General features: G+C 33.9%; 1 protein-coding gene across 1 annotated transcript in view; it reads right to left on the bottom strand.

Moving 5' to 3' along the window:
* Themis (thymocyte selection associated) overlaps positions 1-19,953 on the bottom strand; it is a 148,563-nt gene extending 128,610 nt beyond the window's left edge. Inside the window, exon 1 of the mRNA XM_070010459.1 lies at positions 19,668-19,953. Coding sequence (XP_069866560.1) covers positions 19,668-19,758 — 91 coding nt within the window. The 5' untranslated portion in view covers positions 19,759-19,953. The remainder of the gene's footprint in view (positions 1-19,667) is intronic.
* Positions 19,954-25,617: the final 5,664 nt, after the last annotated feature.

Genomic DNA, 25,617 nt, shown 5'->3' with positions numbered 1-25,617 from the left:
CAGCACAACTATGTTTATTGCAGCATTATTAACCATAGCTAAGATATGGAACCAACCCAGATGCCCCTCAGTAGATGAATGGATCAAGAAAATGTGGTATATATACACAATGGAATTCTATGCTTCCAGCAGAAAGAATGACACTGACTCCTTAGTTAGGAAATGGAAAGAATTGGGAAAAAACTAAATTAAGTGAAGTAAGCCAGGCCCAAAGAAACATAGGTCCCATGGTTTCCCTTATCTGCAATAACTAGTATATGTCTAGGACAAGCAGAAGAGGTCAAAAGCTATGTACATATGACCATATAAGATGATGTTAGGAGAAATGAACCCCAAGATAGGGACACAAGATACTTTATCTTTCTTGCTGTTCTTTTTAGTGTATTATATGATTTATTTTTGTTTCTTTGTATGTTCTTCCTCCATGGTATAACCCCTGTTGTCACTGTATTTGATTCCGGTGTCCAGTATCTTGTATATTCATTTTTCTAATTTGGGGAGGGGAAGAGAAATAAAAAAATGCTGAAATAAGGATATAGAATGACCCAAGGTATCAATGAGATGTACAAGACACTATATTGAAAATGAACTTTACAACTTTGGCGGGAGTCAGCGAGGGGTGGGGTAGTTGGGGAGGTGGAGAGGAAAGAAATGGTAAGGGAAAAACATAGGAGGGGGTAACAATGCTCGATAGAAATGGACTCATTACTTTGCTCATGTAACTGTAACCCCTCTGTACAGTATCTTTACAATAAAATATATATTAAAATTACAAAAATATGGGTTGTCAGTTTTTCAAAGACAGAAAATGAATAGATTGTTATTCTGAGAAAAGAAAAAAGCACTTCTATTATAAAAATTAAAATCTTCTTTAAGTATCTGTATGGGATTTAAGCACTCATTTAAACTTTACAGAATATGTTACAAGAAGATATCATTTGCTGAATGTCAACTTAGGAAAAACAATCTTTTCCAACATATTATTTCTATAAAGAAAAAGGAAAGTTTCCTTAGGTATATTACGTGAAAATTCTTGTAGACTAATAGTTGACAGAAACAACAGCAATCCAGGACTCAACCTGACTGATTGTTGAACATATATGACCATTTAGCAGATATTGAAATGTATTTGTAACTGCTATGTTTGACTGCACAGAGGAGGCCTTAGGTTCTGTGAGATTTGCAAGGTTATGATTTCATGAACTTTACTCAAATTCAAAATACAACTAAGATTAAGTAGCTAGGTAAAAGATTGACAGCCAAATAAATGAACATTCTTAGATGTTTTAGTCTTGATTGAGGAAGATTTTTCCTTATTTTTAAGTTTCATTAAAAAGCATAATTACTCCTATTCATATGAAATATTTTATTATTTTGTTCACAGTGGGTAAATGAACTAACTGTAACACTATAACTTGAATACATTTTCATTCTTGTAGAATCAGAAAGTTTTGATGACTTAGAATCTTTTATCATCCTAAAATAAAGGTGACTTTCCAGTGACGGAAAAAGTGTTTTGTTTTGTTTTTTAATAGCCAAGTAGTTCAAGGACAAACTAGGAAAAGAACAACTACTTTATTAATTTTTAAGTCAGAGTGTCTTTGCTAATACACAATTCAAAACACATTTCATTTTAGGGGTTTTTAGTAAATCCTATTCTGAATATGTTTTAAATATTTTAAAAACAAGGGAGAACTAAAATATTTTTCAAAAGCAGTATGTGTATTTAGGATTCACATACCACTGAAACAGGTGCTCTTTCCTTAACTGACACATATATGGGTCCTCTAATATAACGACAGGCTCTGCAATCTTATCTTCCCTTTGTAAGAATTAGAAAATTGGATAGTTTATCTAATTTCACTGACTAGTAGAAATTTATTTTAAGGAAACTTCTAATAAATTTTTAATGATCAAAAAGTATTGTCAAATTATGGATTTCCATTTCCACTTAGAAAGCTTTGTTGTTTTTTTGGGGGGGAGGGGGATCCGTTCATGGGGCCTGAACTCTGGTCCTGGGCACTGTCCCTCACTTCTTCAGCTCAAGGCTAGCACTCTACCACTTGAGCCACAGTGCCACTTCCGGCTTTTTTCTTTTTGCTTATGTGGTGCTGAGAATCGAACCCAGGGCCTCATGCATGCAAGGCAAACGCTCTACCACTGAGCTACCTTCCCAGCCTGGAAAGCTTTGTTTTATGTGAAAAGCTAACTTCCATTTTATCTCATTCGTTTTGCTAAAATTCTGGTTTTAAGCAGTACAATGATCTCAGATGTTTAAAGGGAGTGAAACAGATTGAAAGTCTGAGGTAAATATAAAGCTTTCAAATTCAAGAGCTTAGATATTGTAGCAAAAATAGTTGTAAAAACAAGTTTTCTGATTTTTTAAACTAACTTTAGGTTACTTTTCATTTTACCAGTTATTCATTATTCATTTAGCAGCATATAACAAAATCTACTAACATCATAATATGTAAAAATAATTATTCTTCTTGAGACTTTCTTCAGTTTTATTTGTGGTGCTACATGTTATTCTATTGTAAATAAGTGACCTGTAATTTGTGCTATTTATGAGCAATTGACCAATAATTTGTGCCTATTAAAATGCATCTATTTCATACCCTACCCAGATAATCAAATATTATTTATTCCCTTATATTTCTTCATACTTGTAAAATGAAGAAAATATAAATAACTTATCTTTATATGATTACATTGTATTACCTAATCAAAGTTAGTACTAAATGCAATTCAAGTAGGATTTTTTTTAGAGTTTGAATACGCTACAAGATGTAAATGATATACTCCATTGTACAAAAATGTTCTACATTTTGACCAGTCTCCAAGTAAACAACATAAGGCAACAATGCTTGATAAGAAATGTACTCATTACCTTCCCCAGGTAATTGTAACCCCTCTGTATGGTATTTTCACAATAAAAAATTAAAAATAAAAAATACTCAGGCAGTTTCTCTTTGTAGCTTTTGAAAAGAACACAACCAAAATTACTTTCATCTTTACTTGTTTAGGAGCTTTTTCCTAAGCAGTGAGCTCTGCTAATGCTAAGTTTTAGGTAAAAATGCATTCTGGTCAAATATACAAGGAAAAGTGCACTAAACTTTTAAACTTTGAATGTGTTATTTCTTATTTTCAAAAATGTAATAACTAATTACCTAAAAGTAGCTATCCCAATAAGAAGTTACAACTTCTTATTGGCCTAAATACATTCTAGTGGCTACTTATACATATAGAACTTGATTTATATGTGTATATATATATATATGCACAAACATTTGTATATTATACATATATATTTTTCCCCCAAAATTTGATATGAGGTTTAAACTCAGGGCCTTATGCCTGCTAAGCTGGTATACTATCACTTGAGTCAAACTTTCAGCAAAGTTTTTTTTTTAAACCCAAACCCAAATATCATTTGAATTAGTTATGTCTTTATGAATATAGCCCAAAGTAGAATTATTGCACATGGTCAAATGAACACAATTCCAATATAACTGATCTGAATATTTAAAGCTTCCTGATTCCATTCTGACATTCATTTTAGTGGTCAACTACATACCCATCACACAGAGCAAATTTACATTCCTTAATAAATCATTATTCACTTAAAGTTTCATAAGTTCTCAATTTTCAGTGTCTATTGGGGTTAGGATGTTCTGACTCAACAGCAATTTCATATCTGGGAAGTTTAAGAAACATTATAAACATGTAAGAATATTCTACTCTAGAAATTTAATGCTTGTCCTCAATAAATCTTTACAAATATATGCTCACCTAAAAAATATGTTTCTCAGTTTTTGTTTACCGAATTATTTTTAAAATACATGACTAGGCAGGTGCTGGTGGTTCATTGTTACTTGAGAGCCTGAGATCTGAGGGTGACAGGTTGAAGCCAGCCCAGGCTGGAAATCTGTAAGACTCTTACCTCCAATAAACCACTAAAAATCCAAGAGTGGAGCTGTAGCTCAAATGATGGAGTGCTCAGAGTTAGCACCCAGGCCTTGAGTTCAAGCCCATGACTGGTACAAAATAAGACAAAACAAAACATGTGACTACACAGATATTGATTGCATATAATTTTGCTCCTCTAAGTCTGTATAAATCAGTATCTATGTAAACAAATTGACATAAAAATAAGATTTTTGTTTTGACTAAATATTTGCCAATTATAAAATATGAATAAGTGCAGCTTGAACATAATGCTGTAATTTTCATATTTGCTCTGATTTTACTACCAGGTCACAAATTAAATTAAGCTAGAAAAAGACTAAATTCAATTAGCCATAAAATGTTTGTAAGCATTAAAATGGGCATAATTTAAAATTATAATATAATATAAACTCTCATATAATATAATATAATATAAACTCTCATCTAAACATTAAATCTATAAAAGTAATGCTCTTATAATGCACAAGTCACGCAACACAATTATTTAATGTACTTATTCAACCAAGTTTAGAATTGGTTGAATGTCCTATATATCCAATTGCAACAAGAATAAATAATTTAAAAAAACAAGCATGGAGCTACCACAAATTACTTTTTATACATTTCTATTTCACCAATCATATTTGAATGGATAAATTGCTTAGTGAACTGTTAAAAAAATCTTTTAAAACACTGTAAATTCTATGATAGCATGCACTACAGGATTTCTTATTTAAACCTTCTGGACAGCAAAACAAGAATAAACTTTACTGTAATTTAATTTCTAGGATAGAGGTAGGTTTTATATTATACAGGTAATCTTGAAAACTATCATAATAATCTCACAAGACTCTCATGGGTTAAATAATTCTATGAACATGATAAATTAATTTAAATAAGATCAGATATATTTTACATATATACAAATGAACAAAAACGTAGGGATATGAACATGTATGTGAGATATTGTTTAATTACAGAAAAGGTGGACATGGTATATACATGTAATTTCAATATTCAAGAGACTGAGGAAGGAGATTTGGGAGTTCAAAGCCAGCCTGGGCTACATAGAGAAACCATCTGAATAATAATAAAATAGCATTTAACTATAAGTGTGGTGTTATCATTACTCACACATGCATGTATAGACATATGTACAGACATTTACACATATACATATAAGTATATATATAATCTATTGCTTGAACACACACACATATATTTAAAGGGCATGGCAGAATGCCCCTTCCATAATAAAATTTCAATGTATACATTTACAATTCTCATTAACATTCTACAATACTTTCTTTTCCTGATGCTGGATGTTGTTTCTTTCCATCATCAGATGGTAACACTCTTTGCTGCTTCTCCTCTGATGTAGAAAGAGTTGTTGGGGGATTATTTTGGTGGTTGCTTTCTGTTTGTTGTTTTGGGGTTTTTCTTTTGGCTCTATGAGTCCCTCTTTTAGCCCCTCCCCTAACCCAGGCTGGTGTTCTTTAGGACTCATGTACTCTTTCTGATACCACACATAACTTACAGGTCAATCCATGAAATACCAAGATGTTTTTCAACCATCTATATGTGTAATGTCATTCCTGACAACTCTATTGCTCCTTGTACTTTAGATGTGTATTTTTGACTGCATAAGGTTACTCATATGTCAGGGTTTGATGACAGCTCAGACTGGGGATAGAACTGAATTTTCTGATGGGTATTTTTATTGTCTACCATGCTCCTAGTCAATAACCTACAATTCCTCCCTTGATCGCTACCTCTTCTAAGCTGTCAAATTCAAAACTTCTACTCAAAACTATCAGATTCTGTCTCTATAGCTCCTCTTTGCTTCTTACTACCTATTTTCTTTTCATATCTGTCAGCAAACCTCTACTAGGACATCTCTTTTACTTACCTGGTACAATATTTTTTTTACCTTAAATATCTCAGAAACTCATTGGGTTTTCCATAATTTTCAAATTAACCACAATGAACATCATCTAGTTTTATGACTAGGAAGACAACTTGTGTATTAGGTAGTGCTTCTATAACAAAACACTGTAGATGAGATACTTTAAATAACAGGAATTAATTCTGTCATAGTTCTGGGGCTAGAAATCCATGATCAATATTCTTACTAAATCAATTTTTTTTTGGTGAGGACTCTTTCTAATTACTATGCCTTCTTATACTGGTATAACATAGTTTTTCCCAATGTCACATTGGTTTTGAGAGGTAGAGAGAAGAGAGAGGGGCATGTGGAGTGTGCAAGAGAGAATACACATTTGTTTCCCCTTATTTGTTCATTGATAGCATCAGACCAGAACCTCACCCTTATGACTTCATTTAACCTGATGGCTTTTGTGAGGCCTTGTCTTTAAGTACAGTGCTACTGGGATATTATCATTTCAACATTTTTGGGGGGGGGGAATTATGCAATCCTTACTCCATTGTAAAGTAGCTTTATAGTTTTCTTTTGATTACAGTAGAAATTCCATTAACCTTGTTATATAATTCAGGAGCCATGTGAGATATGACCACAAATTGCCTGGTTATCTACTATTCTCTGAGAAGTCATTGGATTAGACCACATTTTGGATTTAAAATTTTAATCTTCTAAAGAATTTCTCAGTCTATCAGCTACTTAGCCATCTCCAATTCAAGTTGCAAACCTCAACAAAAAGATCACCACGTTTTTCTTAAGCTCTCCATGGCTCTCCTGGGTAGTGAGTTATACACTCTGCAGTATTCTCAAAACAGTTTGTGTCAGGGCATTTTTCACATTGTATTAGAAATAATTGATTTCAACCATACGTCTGTCTTCTACTGGCCTAAATATTACTCCCAGGAAGGGATTATACTTTGTTCATTTTGTAGAAGAAAGGAAAAAAGAAATAAAAGAAAGAAGAGGGGAGGTGGGGAGGAAAGGGATGGTAGGGGAAAAACAAAGGAGGAGGTAACAATACTCAATAAGAAATGTACTCATTATCTTACTAATGTAACCCCACTATACAGTATTTTTACAATAAAAACATATATTCAAAAAGAAAGAAGAAATGAAGGGAGATATGTGACTTTAGGGGATTTTTGTTCCATGGGTTTTTAACATTTTTTTCAGGAGCAAAAACAACATTTAATATATTGAAAACATAGTACATAGAAATCTTATCTCTAAAAAGTAGAAAAAAAATATAAACACCCACATCGTGACATTTCCAAATTCCTACAAGAAACACTTTTGAGTATCATATTTATGGATTCACAATTATGTTTAACTTGAGCAAATGTGTGTGGTTTCATTAGCATTTTCCTGGTAAAAACTGAAAAACTGTGTTATCTAAATTCATAATGGAACAGCTGTCTCTTTTTTCCAGCATTTTTCTTAGTATTTTAAACTGCTTTCTTTAGGCTCTCGTTGGGATATTCAATATCTAAAGCAATTAATAAGGGTCTTCACAATTTCCCCTCAAATAACATTTCTGACTACTCTTTTCCTCCTTCCAGAGTCACTTGGTTCTCATTTTTTCTCAAATATGCAAGTACATTCTTGCCATAAAATTTTGCTGAGTGGTGGTAAACCATAACCTTAAGTAGAACAATTCGTGTGAATTTGCTGAGTCCTTCCAGGAAATCACTGTCTCAGAGTGCTTCCTGCTTGCAAGAAACATAGAGAAAATTATTGTGACTATGGTTCAGTCAACATAATACCAAAAACATCAGACTTCTAGAGGAAAAAAATAAATTGGACTTCATCTTAACTCAAAATTTTTACTTCAAATGAAAACATTACAAAAACATGAAAAAAACAGGTTGTAATGAGAAAGAAAATACCTGTAAATTAATATCGGAAAATATTTGTGGATCAAATACTGAGAATATATAGAGAATTCTTGTAACTCAGAAACAGAATATTCAATTAAGGATGATGTCATATGAAGGGTAATTGTTATAAAAAATGAAAATAAATTGCTAATCAGACCAGGAAACATGCTCCGCATCATTTGTCTTTAGGTTGATGCAAAATATAACTACAGTGAGATATCATCATCTGCAACAGAAAAAAAAAGATGTATAGCTTTGGGAAGGATGTAGTAAAGTTGGAATCCTCATACATTTTTGTTGGAAATGAGAAATGATTCACTCTTTAAAATATCTCTAAATAAAAGGCACTCTAATAGTCCTTCAATTGACACTCGACAAACAAATTGTGATAGCTCCATACACTAGAATGTGATTTGGCAATAAAAAGAAACAAATTCTTATGCGTGATGCAACATGGGCAAAGCACAGAAACATTTTGCTAGGTGAAAGAAGCCAGATGCAAGAAAACTACATAGTGGATAATTCCTTTGATAAGGCGTGCCTACTGAAGGCAAATTCATAGACAGAAAGCAGATCAGTGGTTGCCTAAAGCTGGAAATGCCAAGAGGGAATTATTGGGAAATAGCATAGCAGTTCTATAAGGTAATGGAAATAGTCTAAAGTTGGTTAATGATTGCACAACTCATCAACTTTCTAGAAACCATTGAAGTGTAATCTTTTAAACAGTGGACTTTGTATTTCATAAATTATATGCTTTAAAGTCATAAAAATCTAATAAGTGGGGATAAAAATATTTGAAAAATAACTAACTTGTACTTGTGAAGGAAATGACTGTTTTGGTAAAAAAAAAAAAAAAAAAAAAAAAGCCAACCAAAAAACCCAAAGAAATAAAGGACAGACTATGGAAATAGGAAACTTTAGGGAAGAGCAGAGTGAAAATTGTAAGATTAATAAACTTCATAAAGAAGTGAGGGAATTGAGCTGATAGCTGATGTAGAACTTTTCTAGCTGGAAGGAAGAGTGTGAGCAAAGATTTAAGGGAGGAGAGCAGCCCCCAAGGTGGAGGGACAGTCAGGGAGCCACTGTAGTTGGAAGAGAGAGATGTAAACCATGAACTCAGATAAAACTCAGGGAAATAATAGAGGCTCTAATACTAATTGTAAGTTTTTAATTTGAGGAGTAAGAAGAACCACTGGAGAGTGTTTAATTAATGAGGGACAGATTGATATATGTTTGAGAAATAAGTCTGCTCATGCTGAGTTGAAGGGTCAGCTGTTAAGTATAAATTGTGATAACCCTGGAAATAAACTATGACTTAAACAAAGTGGTAAATCAAATTTGTGAAAAATGGTGAAAAGTTAGCTCATACATCCATAAAAATTAGAAGAGAGTGTATCAAAGTATGCATAACATTTCTCTTTAATATTCATTAATAATTATTTTAGTACAATTATCCTAAACTGCCATATACAATCAACTTATCAAAAGGATCATAATTCTAAAATTCTTTGATTTTGTGAAAAACTTTCAAATGAACACCAAAATATTACATGTGTGAAAGAAACTTATATGTATAAGTTAAAATGTTAGCAATATGAACAATAATCAAAGAAGCAAGAGATACTATTTCCTGAATACTAAGTAGTGATCTCACCTCTCTATGAACGGATGATAACTATTACTCAGGCAATTTTCCTGATATTATGGGACTCTAAATATGCTTGTCTAATTATGTTGAATTGATACTAAATTCAGTTCCAGCCATAATACATAGAAAATGATCTCATTTTATCAGTGAGATGTGTTTAGGTTATGTTAAGATAATAAATTCCAGTAAAATATCAGAGATTTAAACAATAATATATCTTCTTCTACTATATGACCAAAGATGTTTCTATTTCTCAAATTTGTTCCTTGGTTATAAACTGCTCTTTCAAAGAACTGCAGATGACATAAAAGTGACTTATGATAGAAATTATGTTATCTCCTAGCACGGCTCTTTAAAGTGTGCTACATATTTCATAGAGTACTGTAAGATGTGAAAAGGAGAAAATATTAAAGACAAACCTAAATTAAGACCCCATAAACTCTTTTCAGGTTACTGAATAATTTTCTAATCCATCTCCTAACTCCATTTTGCTCCCCTATCCCATGTTCTTTCTAGAGCAGCCAATGATCCTCCAAAAAAGACAGTGAAGTCTTGCCAATCCAACTGGTCATTGCCATTCATTTTTGTAAACATCAAACATTTTTTTTGTCTTGGGGCTTGAACTCAGGGCCTGGGTACTGTCTTTGAACTTTTTCTACTCAAAGTTAGCTCTCTACCACTTTGATCTACATCTCTGCTTCCAGTTTTCTGGTAGTTAGTTGGAGATAGTCTCATGGACTTTGCTATCCAGACTGGCTTTGAACCATGACCCTTAGATCTCAGCCTTTTGAGTAGCTGGAATCACAGGCATGAGCCACCAGCACCCAGCTTCAACTCCCCACCCTGCTTTCTACAGGCTATAAGTACTGTACAGGTCTATTTTTTTTAACGTATATCCTTCTGCTAGTCTCTACATGTTTGCTCTATCATTTCATTCTCCAATACACCAGACCTGTTCTTGACTGTTTCTGATCAATATTCCTATGAAGCCTCCAAAATTAGCTCTTTTGACCTTTGCAGAGTATTTTAGGCGCCCTACCTCTTCCTCATCACTATGGTTTGAGACTTACAAGATATAAGCCATGTACATCTCCCCTTCTCTCCCACCACCTTACTCCCCAGTTCCTTTGCTTCCTCTTCCTTTGTACTGGTTTTTTCCCTGTTTCTTAACCACAAGAAGCAAGCCCTGCCCAGACTTGTGCTTGCTCTGTCCTCTGCAAGGAACATTTCCTCAGCTTACTCAGACTTCAACTCAAGTTTTACTCCACCTGAACTATCATAATCTTGAACCAAATGATGGTGCTTTGATTTAGGTTTCAGAGAAAATACCAGTTCAGGGGTAGAAAGGTCAGGAGTAGCTAATGTGTGTAAGGAAATGACTAACACAAATCCTGGCTACCACAGCAAAAGACCACCTCTCTTGTTGGCTTTTTGTTTTTTATTATCTGCAGTATTTTATTTTACTTAATATTGATTGATTGATTGATTGTTAAGTAGTTGTACAAAGAAGTTACAATTCCATAAGTCAGTTATGAATACAATGCTTTGTGGTCAATGTCACCCTTTCCTCCATCCTCCCCTAATTCCTGCCTCTTGTCCTTACCCTAAGTTACTGCTTTGTTTTACTATGGGTAGTGTGTGTGTGTGTGTGTGTGTGTGTGTGTGTGTGTGTGTGTGTGTGTGTGTGTGTGTGTGTGTGTGTGTGTGTGTGTGTGTGTGTGTGTGTGTGTGTGTGTGTGTGTGTGTGTATTACTGGGGCTTGAACTCAGGGCCTGGGTGCTATCCCTTAGCTTTTTTTACTCAAACCTAGAGAGTCACAACTCCACTTGCAGTATTTTGGTGATTTGTTGGAGATACGCAGGAACTTACCTCCCCAAGCTTGCAAAGAAGCCAAATCCTCAAACCTCAGTTTCCTGAATAGCTACGATGACAGGCAAGAGCCATTGTTGTGGCCTGGCTATGGCACATATTTTAATCTTATCACATGTTTGTCACTGCTCCCCTGGATTTCAGTGTATGTTCCAAAAGGGAAGTGGGCTTTGCATTTTTCTCAACTATAATTCTAGCCCTTTGGACCATACCTGAAAATGGATTATAGAAATTTATGTAAATTATTCTATGCTAAAGCTTCCTTAATGTTTGTCTATAAAACATGCTTCTGTGAACATTCTCATGTAATCATTATTTTTGCATTTTGCAATTATATTTTAGAGTTAATTTCTAAAGGTCAGACGTGGATGCACATTATCCATGCTGATGCAATTACCCAGTTATTATCTAGAATGCTGGCAGTAGTTTATACACCTACTGTGTCTTACTTTATTTCTTCTCTGTTTATGCTACAGTGGGTTTTATTTTTTATTCCTTTTTGTCAATTTTTGTTCATTTTTTTTTGTTTACCTTGAAAAGTAAATGATAAAGCTGGGCACCGGTGGCTCATGCCTGTAATTCTAGCTACTCAGGAGACTGAGATCAGAGGATTGCAGTTCAAAGCCAGCCCAGGCAGGAAAGTCTGTGAGACTCTTATCTCCAATAAAACACTTAGAAAACCAGAAGTGGTGCAGTGGCTCAAGTGGTAAAGCACTTGCCTTGAGCAAAAGAGCCGAGGGACAGCATTCAGGCTCAGCATTCAAGCCCCATGACCAAAACAAGAAAGAAATAAAAGTAAGTGATAATTTGTTATTTCATAGAAAGTATTTTGGTCCCAGTTCAGGGGCTTAAAATCAGGGCCTGTGTGCAGTCTTTGAGATTTCTTGCTCAAGACTAGGGCTCTACCACTTCAGCCATACCTCTATTTCCAGCTTTTTAGTAGTTAATTGGCAATAAGAGTCTCATGGGCTTTCCTGCCCAGGCTGGCTTCAAACTGTGATCCTCAGATCTCAGCCTCCTGAGTATCTAGGATCACAGAAGTGAGCCACCAGCACCTGGCTTCATACACATTTTTGATAGTATAATTTAAATTCATTTAATATTAAATCATGTGAATGCCTTTTTACATTTTGCTCATTTTTTAATTTTCTTGTCAGAATATTTAGAATTTGTCTATTGCATATACTGTGAATATTTTCTTACTTTATACTTTGTCTTCTTTACACATTTGTGTGTGAGGTTTTTTTTAGTAATGAATAAATTTTTATTTTGTAAAGTGTAATTTTTAATTTATTTTAATTTTAAATTAAATAATTCCTTATTTAGTTTGTGATTGATGTCTTTAACTATTTCTTTCAATGTTGCAACAGTGTTGGCCTATGAAGCAGAAGAATTCAAATTAGTTTTATGTTTTGGAAATGGTCAATGTCAACATTTAGCTAATAGTAATAGTCATGCTGTACAAAAAGATTACTGCTATGTACTTCGTATAGGATAGCTCAGTTAATCTTACCTCAATCTTTAGGATTAGTAGATTATCCTAATCTACTTTTTTTTTTTTTTAACCAGAGAGCAAAGCAAATACTTTTGGTTTTAACTTGGCACTAAATCATTCGTCATTTGCACTTAGAAGTCAGCTTCCAGAGTTTACTTAACTGAATTCTATCTTTTAATATTATAATGCAAACATACATTCCTAAAGAACTGAGTGATCAGGCAAAATGTTCACTAGAATAACTTGCTTTTGTATGGTTATCTATTGGAGTATTTCATAGCACAGAACTTCACATCACCAGATGTTAGCTGTTTTCGTCTTCTAGCAGTCTCCAAGTAGGGCATGTTGCAGGCCAAAAGTACAGGAAACCACAATCAATTAAAGAAAAAAACGAACCGTGTCATCTATTGTTTTCCAAAAAAACACAATAAAGATATTAACAAAAACCAGGACTACTTAAATAAAATTCTTTATGATCAACTATTCAATAGTTACAGAATTTAAAACTAAGTGATAATTAGAGCTGTGAGGGGAAATACTTGTAATCCTGGCAGTTGGGAGGTTGAGACAGTAGTATAGTTAATTTGATTCTCTGTCTCAAAGAAAAAACTAAAAACAGAATACAAGTAAAAAGAGTGAAAGTAATAATAAAAAAGCCCTACGTGATAACACATTCTTAGAAAACAAAATAATAATAACTACATTGATCAATTAAAAAAAAAGGAAGCAGAGGTGTGGTTCAATTGGCAGTGTCAAACTTCAATGAAAAAGCCTAGAGAACAAGACCCTTAGTTCAAGCTCCAGGACACACACACACACACACACACACATACACACACACACACACACACACACTCACCCAAAAAATAACAGCAGGCTCAACAGAGAAAGTTAAGAAAGGAGCAACATAGCAAACAGAAAAGGAAAAAAAAAGATTAGATCAGAAATATCAATGAAAGATGCAAAACCATAAAGAATATTAACAAAACATAATTCTTGGTTTCCATGTAGTATTTACAAAAGAGTCCTACTAAATTTTCAAGATGTTAAAATGAATTTGGGATAAATAAGTTCAGAAAACATAAAACAAAATTTATGTAACTCATTTTAGAAAGGTAATTTCATCTTAGTTAAAAAGAGGCTAAGTCAACTGGAATGGTTTATTGTAATTAAATAAAATATCCAAAGTAGATAAAACAAACCCTATATCAAATGTCAACGAAGCCTAAATTATATTAAACGTTTGTTCAATATTTGAAAATTCTTTAATGGTAACTCACATAAACATTCTAAAAAAGCAAATCATGTCATTATACTAATAGCTTTAAGTTCAATATCTATTAATTATAAGAACACATAGAGAGTTAAACACTAAAACGTAGAGCATGATATTTAATGAAGGAATTCTTGATAACTTCAAGATTAGGAATAACACAAGGATTCTCCTGATAGTTAACATAGTACCCCACCTACACTACAAACATAACAAAATAATTGTAGGAATAGGGACATATCTTAGTGCTATCGAATGATATTAATATCCACTAAAGAAAATGAATGACATAAAAAATCTGTTAGTATTCATAAAGGAGTAAGTTTTCCAATAATACAGATGATATTTAATCGTATTTCTTTACCTTGAATTCAACCAATCAGGAAAGAGAAGAAATATGTTATCAGTTTAATATAGCTATGCAAATATACAAATCTGTGTGATAGATCTATAGACCTGTGTGATAGATCTATAGACCTAGAGAGACACTTTCTGAACTCTACTTAAAGTATTCTAGAAGGTGTTTTGTTGTGTATTTTAAATGAAAAATAAGCTATGATCTTTGATGTCAAGACTTTCTCTTTAAAGAACTGAACTAACAATAAAACAACTCTACACTAGAAAATCTACTAATTTCATATTGTGTTTTCAGTTACTTATACTCAGGCAATATCTAAAAATATTAAGCAGAAAATTCTAGAAACAAAAAATTACCAATTTTAAAAGAAACATTTGCTAGATATGACTTCCTTTAAAAATTCTACTAAATTTTTAGATAAGAAATAACACCAATTTCCCCTCAAAGTTTTATCAGACTAGAAAAATTCTTTTCAAAAAGTTCTATTACTTCAACTTTCTTAATATGGAAACCTTGCTAAGAGATTACAAACAATCAAATTTCGGAAGCACTAAGGCATGGCGACACATGCTTGTTTGTAATTGCAGTACCTCTAAGATTGAAAAAAAGGACAATGAATTCAAAGGACAATGAATTCAAAGCTGAAAGAGAGAGAGAAAGCAAGCAAGCAAGCAAGCAAGAAAGAAAGAAAGAAAGAAAGGAAGAAAGGAAGGAAGAAAGAAAGGAAGAAAGGAAGGAAGGAAGGAAGGAAGGAAGGAAGGAAGGAAGGAAGGAAGGAAGGAAGGAAGGAAGGGAGGGAGGGAGGGAGAGAAAGAAAGGGATTAAGCCAATGTTATTCCCTTCAAAACATATCAAAATCTTAAAGACAGAAGAATAAATTTTAAATTCAGTTAAAAATGACTGAATTGGTTTTATTGCAAAATTGAAGTCTCATCATCCAAAAAAACCAATGTAGAAAATAAAACCATATAACATCAATTTTTCATATAGAATATTTGAGTATGTTAAACACAAATTTTACTTAAAAAGAAGCTAGAAACCAAATGCTTCTTCAGTCTAAAATGGGTATACTTAAAAGAGAATTAGTGCCACTTTCTGAGTTTCAGAATGAAGCAAGAAGATCCTTAATTACAAACCCTACTGTATATTTCATTACAAGTTACTACCCTGAGTTTCAAAAGAGCTCCACCCAGTTCATGGATCAGCAAATTTCATTTAAGACAAAGTTTATCTTCTCCAAACCAATGCACTGTTAATCAAAAATTCCAGGAGGACTTTATGGAAGTTGGTAAGTTAATTGTAAAATGCATTCAAAAAATTCAAAGAGCCAAACTTGAAGAGAATAATAAATCAGAGAGTATATTCTGCAGAATCATTTCTCAATGTGCTGCATTTTACGATCACCAGAGAGATTTCTAGAAACCTGACAATAACTCAACATACCTGTCACATAATTAGATCCTTCTCTCCGCAGGAGATAGCCAGTCACTAACAGTTTAAAAAAACAACTCAGGTATTTCACATAGACAATCAAGTTTTAGAACCAAGGCTCTATGTCCTATAAGTATATATGTGTCATAAATGAATCATGTACTGTTATTGATCTACATTAATTAGGATAAGATAAAATTGGCATAATGATAGTAACTAGATGACTGGAAGAATGAAGAGGCTGTTACAAGGCTATAAGCACACTGTTCATCACTAAGATAACACAGTGGGCATCTGGAAAAGGCTGGCACCCATTGGATCTAGAGAGAAAAATAAATAAATAAAAGGAAAATTTTGGCCTTCAAATCATTTTCAAAGACAGAACTTCCAGGGAGAGTACAGATTTGGGTTAAGAGTAAATAATAAAATTTGTAGAAGATAACATAAAAACTTTTCACAAACTTAGAGAAATTTTCATGACAATGCACAAATAGAATATAATCATACATTGAACACACTAAGTGCAATTGAAAATTTCCATTCATCAAAAATATTATTCAAAAAAACTAAAGGATTGGGGCCGGGAAGGTGGCTCAGGGGTAGAGTGCTTGTCTCGCATGCATGAGGCCCTCAGTTTGATTCTTCAGCACCACATAAACAGAAAAAGCCAGAAGTGGTACTGTGACTCCAAGTGTAGAGTGCTAGCCTTGAGCTGAAGAGCTGAGGGACAGTGTCCAGGCCCAGATTTCAAGTCCCACAACCGACTAAATAAATAAATAAATATTAAACTACACACATGGAGAGAGAGATAATGTTTGCAACACAGATCACTGAAAGTGTAATTTTATTTGTATTTTATAAAAGAAGTAATAAAATTTATAAAATCTAATAATAACAGGCAAGAGATATGAACAGTATCCTAAAGAGAACCTCCAAACAAGCAAACAAGCAAATGAAAAGGCACTCAATCTCATTACATGTAAGAGAGATGCAAATTAAAATCGTGAGCTATCATTGTATTCTCACCAGGAAGATTAAAATTAAGAAGACAAATAGCCAGATATGTTGGCACATTTCCATAATCCCAGAACTCAGGAGGTTCATAAATTTAGAGACAGTCTGGGCTATATATAAAGATTCTATCTAAAAAAAAAAGATTAATAGTATTGCTACCAGGAATATAAAATGGAACAAGTGCTCAGGAAACTTGTTTTTCATTATCTACCAACTCTGAACACACACATAAACATACCAGATAACATTAATCCTACTTATTCTTATACCCAACTAAATGTCATTCATGTGAGTATGCATGTATAATAATATTCATGACAACATTACTGTAACAATGTCAAACAGGAACTAATCCAAATATCCATTCACAGTTGAATGGATAAATAGTGGTATATTCATCCAATAGAACATTGTATATACTGAAATTGAATTAGGTATATAGAGAGTAGATTAATTTTTAAAAAATGTTATACATGCCAATCAGGAAAGAATACTGTAATTTTCCCATTATATAAAAATCTAGGAAGTGTGTTGTAGCTCAAGTGGTAGAGCGCTAGCCTTGAGCTGAAGAGCTGAGGGACTGCACCCAGGCCCAGAGTTCAAGGCCCACGACTGACAAAAAAAAAATCTGTAAATGTCGCAAAATAATCATACTGTTTAGTTTAGGAAGAGATTGTAAGTATCAATTAAAAAGGGACAAGGATAAAGTTTTTTCATTTGTAAGGTTTTTTTGTTGCCTAGAGTGACAGTTACATGAATGTCCACACATTAAGAAAATTCATCTTAATTAAATTTTAATGTAGTAATAAAGTAATAATGAGTGACAAAGATGCTTTATACATGTTTCTTTTGTGAAAGCAATATGAAATTGTCACTATTTCTCAATAACAGTAAAGTCGATGCAATTCAATAAAAGTCTTATTTGGATGTCTTATGAAATCAATTTTTTAAAAAATGTATTTAAAATGGCTATAAATTGCAAAATGGAGTGAATACAAGGGAGTAGTCTGAGTACCAACTGTGTATTAATAATTATTTTAGATAACATTTTACACTATGGTATTAAAAATTGTATTTTCTTAGCAAAAATAAGAAAATAAACTCAGATATTAGTTTCAGAGATCGATTGAGATTGTACACACAGTTCGACATAAAGGTGGCTTAAAAATCAACAGGGAAAAGACATTTAGCTTGGTATGCTGAAAATAAGTTTCATTGAATAGAGAAGACTAAAATTGTATACTTCATGGAAAAATATTTTTCTCCAAGTGACTAAAACCAAATGCAAAATATACAACTTTAAAATTAGCATAAAAAAGAATCTGTTCCTAGAGGTTAAGATTTCTTACATGAGGCCTTAAAAGCTAAACCCTGCTGACAAGAAATGGCTTCCACTTGACATAAGTCATAACATGGTATTCATAATGAAAGATGGTCTGATTTCAAATAGCCAATTACAAATGAATTAAGGAAAAATTTATAATAAGCCAGTGACAATCTATACTCTATATCATTTAAATAGCTTGGTGGAGGTGAAGGAATGGTTATGTATATATGTGCACATGTCAAACTAGGAACTGACATTTTTCAGCTTTTCTCTTTTCCATAATTGCTGTAACTACTGCATTTATGATGGGATTTGAGCCTAATAAACCTACTCTAATTTAAAAATAGCATAAGTTTAAAATGTGAAGAAAATGAAATAAATGTGTTTAAGATACCCAGCCTATAAAGTATCCTAGTTTATTCTGCTTACTATAAACATGCTCAGAACATAAATATGATAGCCTCCAATGGGCACAATAATCCAACTAAAAGCCTACCTTATAATACATTGTTTAATATTTTGTGCAAGTTATTGACAAGAATGGGTGTTAGAGTTAAATGAAGGAATATCTATCTATGAATGGAAAAGACTTGTCTATCAACAGTTTTTGCAGTTACTTTCCCAGTAATTTGGTCAGAACTTACTGTATTGGTTTAATTCTAGTGTTCTTGTAAACAGAAACACATTTATGGTACTAAGTTACACCAAAATTTACCAAATTTATTTTTCAATAGTTCTAACTCTGACTTTTTGACATGGCTTAAGAAATTATCTGTGATTAACAGACTTTAATTTCTGCCCCTTCAAATTAAAATTCTCCCTATTACAGAATTCAGAATTAGGTCATTACAGAGTGAGAACAGTCAAAAATTCAGTGTATAGACCACAAAATTAAGAAAAGTGCGGGATGGAGAGGGTCGAGGCGGGCGAGACTGTTGAAATGGGTGACACTGATGAAGATGCATTGCATTTATAAACTATTTTGTTAAATGGGCACCTCCTTTGCATAACTACTAATCTAAACTCAAAAAAAGAAAGAGTGATAGAAGTTCTGATGTAAGCAGTAATATCTAGAAGTAGTTCAGACTTTGGGGAGCATTCTTTGTAAAGCATTGACAGATGCTTTTGTTTTGGAAGAACTAATTTCTTTATATTCAAGAAACAAATATCAATCACTTTAAACTTTCCACTCTTGATTACAACCAATTTCAAACCGCAGAAATAATCCACCATTCCTATACAACTACTGAAAAGCCCATACAAAGCTTAAGAGGTTTCCCCATAATTCTTTATTCCCATCCACCCATACACTCTCCTCTCTTGAACACTGTTGAATCTTCACTATTGATGACCCCTTATCAGTGGCAAGTTTCTTCTTTGTGTGATCAGCTTTCCTTTACAGAACTCATACTGTTTATTAAAATTTCCTCCACCAATTCTCAAGAGTACAGACTTTACTAGACAGCTAAGGAACTGCAGAATGCTTACCTTCAAAATATATGCCTGATTGGATTTCCAAGACCCTGGGAAGGGTCCGGAGGTCGAGGGAGTGGATGAATTCTTGCAGGGATAATGCCATTGCTGGGTCTAGGGTTCTTGTAGGCCTCGCTTTTTACAAAAACTTCTGGCTTCTGGATGTCACTTGTCTGAAGCTGTAGTTCTTGCTCATAATTCCTTTCCCTGATAGGCAGGATGTCACACTGAAGCTAGCCAGATCTTGGTTGGGCAGCTCCTATGCAAGATGAGTGAGACTTGTCTGCACTATCAGTCCTGGCTCACAAACTGTCCCTGGGGCAGGCAGGATGTCACCCAGGAGCCAAGACAGGGTGGAGCCGCCCTAAGTAGAGAGGAGGCAGGAGACAAAAAAAAAAAATGCCACAGCTCTTTGTAGCTTGATTTCCTTCTGACACTAAAAGAGACTGGGGGTGGGGATGGGGGGAGACTTTGTCTGAACAGACCCTGCCAAACCAATGAGAATTGGCAAGTTACTGCTTTCTGTACTGTTGGCCCAGATGTGCAGTGACAGCAGCAATGAAACTATTCGGGGTCAGTTACCTGTGGCTTGCCCATTGTAAAAGACAAAGGGATGGAGGACTAAGTTCTAGGCCTAAAACTGGCATCACATTAATTTGTTAATCTTTCAAGTTCATTTCTAAAGTTTGGCTTTATACCTTATTTGCATACTGTTGTGCTTTTATATGAAATTTGGTTGCAAAATTGCTTTGTATCAGCTGTTTTTAGAAACTTGAAGCTATGGAGTGAATATCGAAACCACTTTTCATCCTTCTACATGAAAAATGTTGCTGAATCTTGAAGTATGGTGTGGGAGGGATACAATATGAAAAATGACATGGAAATGAATACAGTAAGGTAATGTGAGTAAGGTAATATGATCTCCATAATATAGTAGAAAGCATTTCTATTATTTGTTAGGAACTACAGGTTTTCTGGGATCAACTCTGCTTTTGATTTGCAGGTGAACTACACCCTTGTCTTTTTAGAAGCTCATTCATCTACTTTAACTGGAGATCAAAATCTTTGAGACTTTCTTGCTGTGGCTTGCTTTGAACTGTTAGCCACCAGAGCTTAGCTTTAATATCCTAGTGGAATACATTCAAATAAATATTTAACAGCAAATGCAACAAGCTAATATTAACAGATTATAATATGTTATTTGAAATATACACTCTGCAATTACAAGTGAAAATCTAAAATTCAAAGAATGGGAGAATATAGGTCATCACACATTATGCAAAGAAATTTTATGAAACTACTCTTTCAGGAAAAGTAAATGTAAAGTTATGAGGCATTTAGAAGGGAAAGGCTTATTGGACGATAGGCCATTTGCTTAATGTGACAAATGCAATGTGACAAACTGTTCATTAACAATATTTTTTTCAAACAACACCAGAAAGAATTAGAATGGGGAGTGTGTCAGGTAACTAACTAAAGCATTGCTTTAGTAGCATTGCTAGCATATTTAATTGATTTCCAGCATTTCAGACTGATTATGGAGAAAGTGATAGATATGTCCACATAACAAAATATACAATTTGAGCATGGTAGTATAAGCCTATTTCCTAGTAAAGATTGAGACAGGAAGATCGTCATTTCAAGGCCACCATGATCTCTATAACAAGAATTTTAACAAATAAGTAGGTAAATGAATAACAAAACTACTACTCATACCACCCAAACCCACACACACACACACACACACACACCCCACACACACTAAAAGTGGTAAGTGATACAGCCTGATCAAGATCCTCGTTTTCTAATGTGTTTAAATGACCAAAGAGCTTGCTTTGCCCACCTGACAGATCCCAATCCCTAGCTGTGAGCAGTTTGTTACTCAAATGTATTTCAGTTTTCAAACTCAGCATCAGATGCATAGTACCACTGAGGCTCTCCTTAAAGTGGAAAAGTGATAGATTCAGTGACAGGAAACCTGCAGCAGGAAATATTTACCAAAAAGAAAAAGAAAAAGAAAAATCCATTCTGTGCAGAAACTACCCCCTAAGTAAAAATCTCAAAGAAATTGATTGAAAAAGTAGAAATACTGAGATTTACAGATCCACTTTACAGTAAAAAAAATGACTTTGGATTTCATTACTTTCCAGTGTATCCAATTTCTCCTTTTAGGGGGTATATGAAATAGCTAAAAATAAATGAAGTAAAAGCCTGTTATAGATGATTATTTTTCACAAAGATTTATAGTTCTAGTTCAAATTACCTTCTCAGTGACTATGTTTTCCAATTAAGCCCTGAGCATTGCAACAAGCCTCATCATTTTCTGAGCTCATTGTTTCAGAAGATGTATTTATTTTATTCCTAGAAATAGGGAATTTATCTTCCAGATAGTTTTATCAGAGAAGAAAAAAATTCTTGATACAAACAATTGCAATCACCTTACATGAGCATCTGTTTTCTGATGGAATGTATTCAAAAGGAATCTAATATTTACATCCATCTTGCAACAATATTTGTAGAATATAACTGTCTGATTAGAACTAAGGATTGGGGAACCTGATCCTACTATCCCTAGGCCTCAAGAAAAATAATTATGCAAGCTCGCATTTGAAATAGTTTATAAAGTAGAGCAGCAATTATTTTAATTATTGTTTTATTTTAGAATAAGTTGCAGGTTCACAGAAAATTGTAAATAGAAACTTCCGACATATTCACATCACACATTTCCCTTATTTTAATTCTTTGCAATATTGTGATCTATTTATCACACTTTTGAAACCAACAATATGATGTTATTATTAACTAAAGGCCAAAAATACTGGGTTGTTTTTGGTGTTTTACCAACATCCATTTTCTTTTCTCAGACTCCATTCAGGGACGACATTCAGTCGCCATCTCTCTCTAGGATCCCCTAGGCTGTCACAGCTATGCCTTGTTTTTAATGACTTTGGAAATATGAGCAAGTATTGCATGATGCCTTGAAAGATTTTTTTTTTCATCTCAACCAATAAAAGCTGGGCCTGGTAGATCACCCCTATTGTACCTCTGCAGGAAGCCTAAGAAGAAGGATGCAGTATAAACTGGACTAAGGATCAATGTAAAAGATTATCTCAAAAACTATAGTAAGGAAGGATGGGAGTGAGGGACTGGAGAAAATGAGAGAATGGAAGACACTGAGTGAAAGGAAATGTACTTATTACCTGACTCATGTAATTGTAATCCTTCGATACATCACCTTTATAATAACAATAAATTTAAGAAAAATTAGGAAAGCATAAAGGTATGGAGGTGTAGCTCATGACAAAGCTCATGCCTGGCAAGGCCCTGAGTTCCAACCTCAGTAATTGGTCCAAATAAAATTAATCTGATTAATTATTGATATTGAACAGTGTTTGGAATGAAGTCCCTAAAATTTAATCACCACATATATTAAAATCCTATTTTCACCTTTTACTATAAGGACATTTGTCTTATTTCTCCTTGCAGTGCATTTATCTTTACAAAAATCACAGAGGGAGGTGAAGGGTAAACAAAGGAGGAGGCTGCAATGCTTGGTAAGAAATGTATGCATTATCCTGCCAATGTAATTGTAACCCCTCTGTACAGTATGTTCTCAAATAAAATAAAATAAAATTTAAAAAAAAATCACAGAAAACTGTTATGAAACTTCTGTGTTGTGTCAAATGTGGTGTACATAGGTCCCCTTTGGGAAGAAAGCTGAAAATAAGCATACGAAATAAAATGAGCAGTATGGAGGTTCCTCAAAAGACTACATAGAGCTCCCCTATGAACCAGCAAACCCACTTTTGGACATTTACCTAAATGATCACAAACAAGACCATACTAAAGCTACCAGCACAACTCTGTTTATTGCAGCATTATTTACCATAGCTAAGATATGGAACCAACCCAGGTGCCCCTCAGTAGATGAATGGATCAAGAAAATGTGGTATATATACACAATGGAATTCTATGCCTCCATCAGAAAGAATGACATTGCCCATTCGTTAGGAAATGGAAAGACTTGGAAAAATTATATCAAGTGAAGTAAGCCAGGCCCAAAGAAACATAGGTCCCATGGTTTCCCTTATTTGCAATAACTAGTATATGTCTAGGACAAGCAGAAAAGGTCAAAAGCTATATACATATGGCCAGATGAGTTAAGCGAAATGAGCCCCGATAGGGACAAAAGTGATTTTTAGTTTCTTGCTATTGTTTCTAATATATTTATAATGTACCATGTTATTTTTTTTGTTTCTTTGTATGTTCCTCCCCCATGGTATAACCCCTGTTTTCACTGTATTTGATGTTGGTGCTCTGCATCTTGTACATACACTTCTGTAATTTGGGGAGGGGAAGGGAAAAGACAAAATGCTTAAATAAGGATACAGGTTGACCCATTGTAACAAGACACTATGTTGAAAAACAAACTTTATGATTTAGGCGGGGGTGGGAGTGGGGGGTGGGAGGGGAGTGTAGTTGTGGAGGTAGGAAGGAAGGGATGGTAGGGGAAAAACAAAGGAGGAGGTAACAATGCTTGATAGGAAATGTTCTTATTACCTTGTTCATATAACTGTAACCCCTCTGTACAGTATTTTTACAATAAAATGTATTAAAATGATAACTTTCTATATCATTTTCATTTGATAGTACAGTATTATTTTTCCTGTACAGTATCATTTTGCTGTTTTCTGTGTTGGTACAGTTGGGCTCAGGAATATACATAAACTTGACATACTATGATCAGAAAACTAGAGCCCTAACCAGCATCCACAAATTCCAAATTCCAGTAAAACCAGTCAGCTCCCCTCTATCTAAAAAAGCAAATTTCCTTTATGCTTAAACCTGAGTCTGCTTTGTTGCTTACAGTCAATGGCTTCAAATGATGTGTTACCAGGCAACTGTTTTAGATGTCCCTAAGTCAGTATAAGTACAGCAGAATGCATTAAATTGATGGGCAGGACACAACTTCTAAACTCAAAATCTACTGATAACAAACAGAAACATAAAGTTCAGGACTAGGATTAATGATCTGATTCTGCAAGAGCATTCATTCTGAAATCGAGCGCAAATCTAGACCATTGCTTCTGAAATGTACTAGATTCTGAAATCTAGTGCATTTCCATAATGGAAATAGACAAAAGCAAAATGCTAAGAGTTGTCTTTCCATGGAAACCAAACCCTGGAAAAGTTTAAAGTACTATATTAGTCAACCTCTAAAATAATCCCAAATCTCACAAATTATAGGACGAGGCTCACAAAAGTTGGATGTACCTGAAAGCTATCTCATATGATGTGCAAATCAAAGTGAAGAAAAGTAGAGCCAGTCCTACAGTTACATGCTGGGTTTGAAAGCTATCTCATATGATGTGCAAATCAAAGTGAAGAAAAGTAGAGCCAGTCCTACAGTTACATGCTGGGTTTGAGCACCCATAAGATGTTTCTGACACCAACCTTGGTATCAATTATAAATCCTTTGAGCCAGGCATGATCTGAGGATCACGGTTCAAAGCCATCCCCAGAGGATAGTCCATGAGACTCTTATCTGCAATAAACTACTTAGAAAAAGCCAGAAGTGACATTGTGGCTCAAGTGGTAGAGCACTGATATTTAAACAACATTTTCTCAAATCCTATGAGATATCATATTGGATTACTTACAGATTGCTTTCTCTACTTAGTGAGTGTGGGTCAGTCAATGTCACTGTTATCTGAGTGAACCTTCTTCTACACACTTTCTAGCTGAATCTTTACTACAAGGTCTAGAGTCAGTTTTTAAGAACCATGTGTGGCTAAACTGACTTTGGAAGCTGTGTGTGTTATGACTATATAAAGTACCTAGTATAACTAAGTTATAAGAAATAAAGTTTACTCAGTTCATGGTTTGGAAGGTTCCAGTACACAATTGAGTAGACCCTTTGCTTTGGCCCCCTGGTAGGGTGCTCAGTAGAAATGGCAACAAGTGT

Source organism: Dipodomys merriami, unplaced genomic scaffold (assembly GCF_024711535.1).
Source record: "Dipodomys merriami isolate MVZ:Mamm:240054 unplaced genomic scaffold, mDipMer1.0.p SCAF_8, whole genome shotgun sequence".
Taxonomy (NCBI): Eukaryota; Metazoa; Chordata; class Mammalia; order Rodentia; family Heteromyidae; genus Dipodomys; species Dipodomys merriami.
Note: the sequence above shows the minus strand (reverse complement) of the source record. Positions and strands in the feature narration are given on the sequence as shown.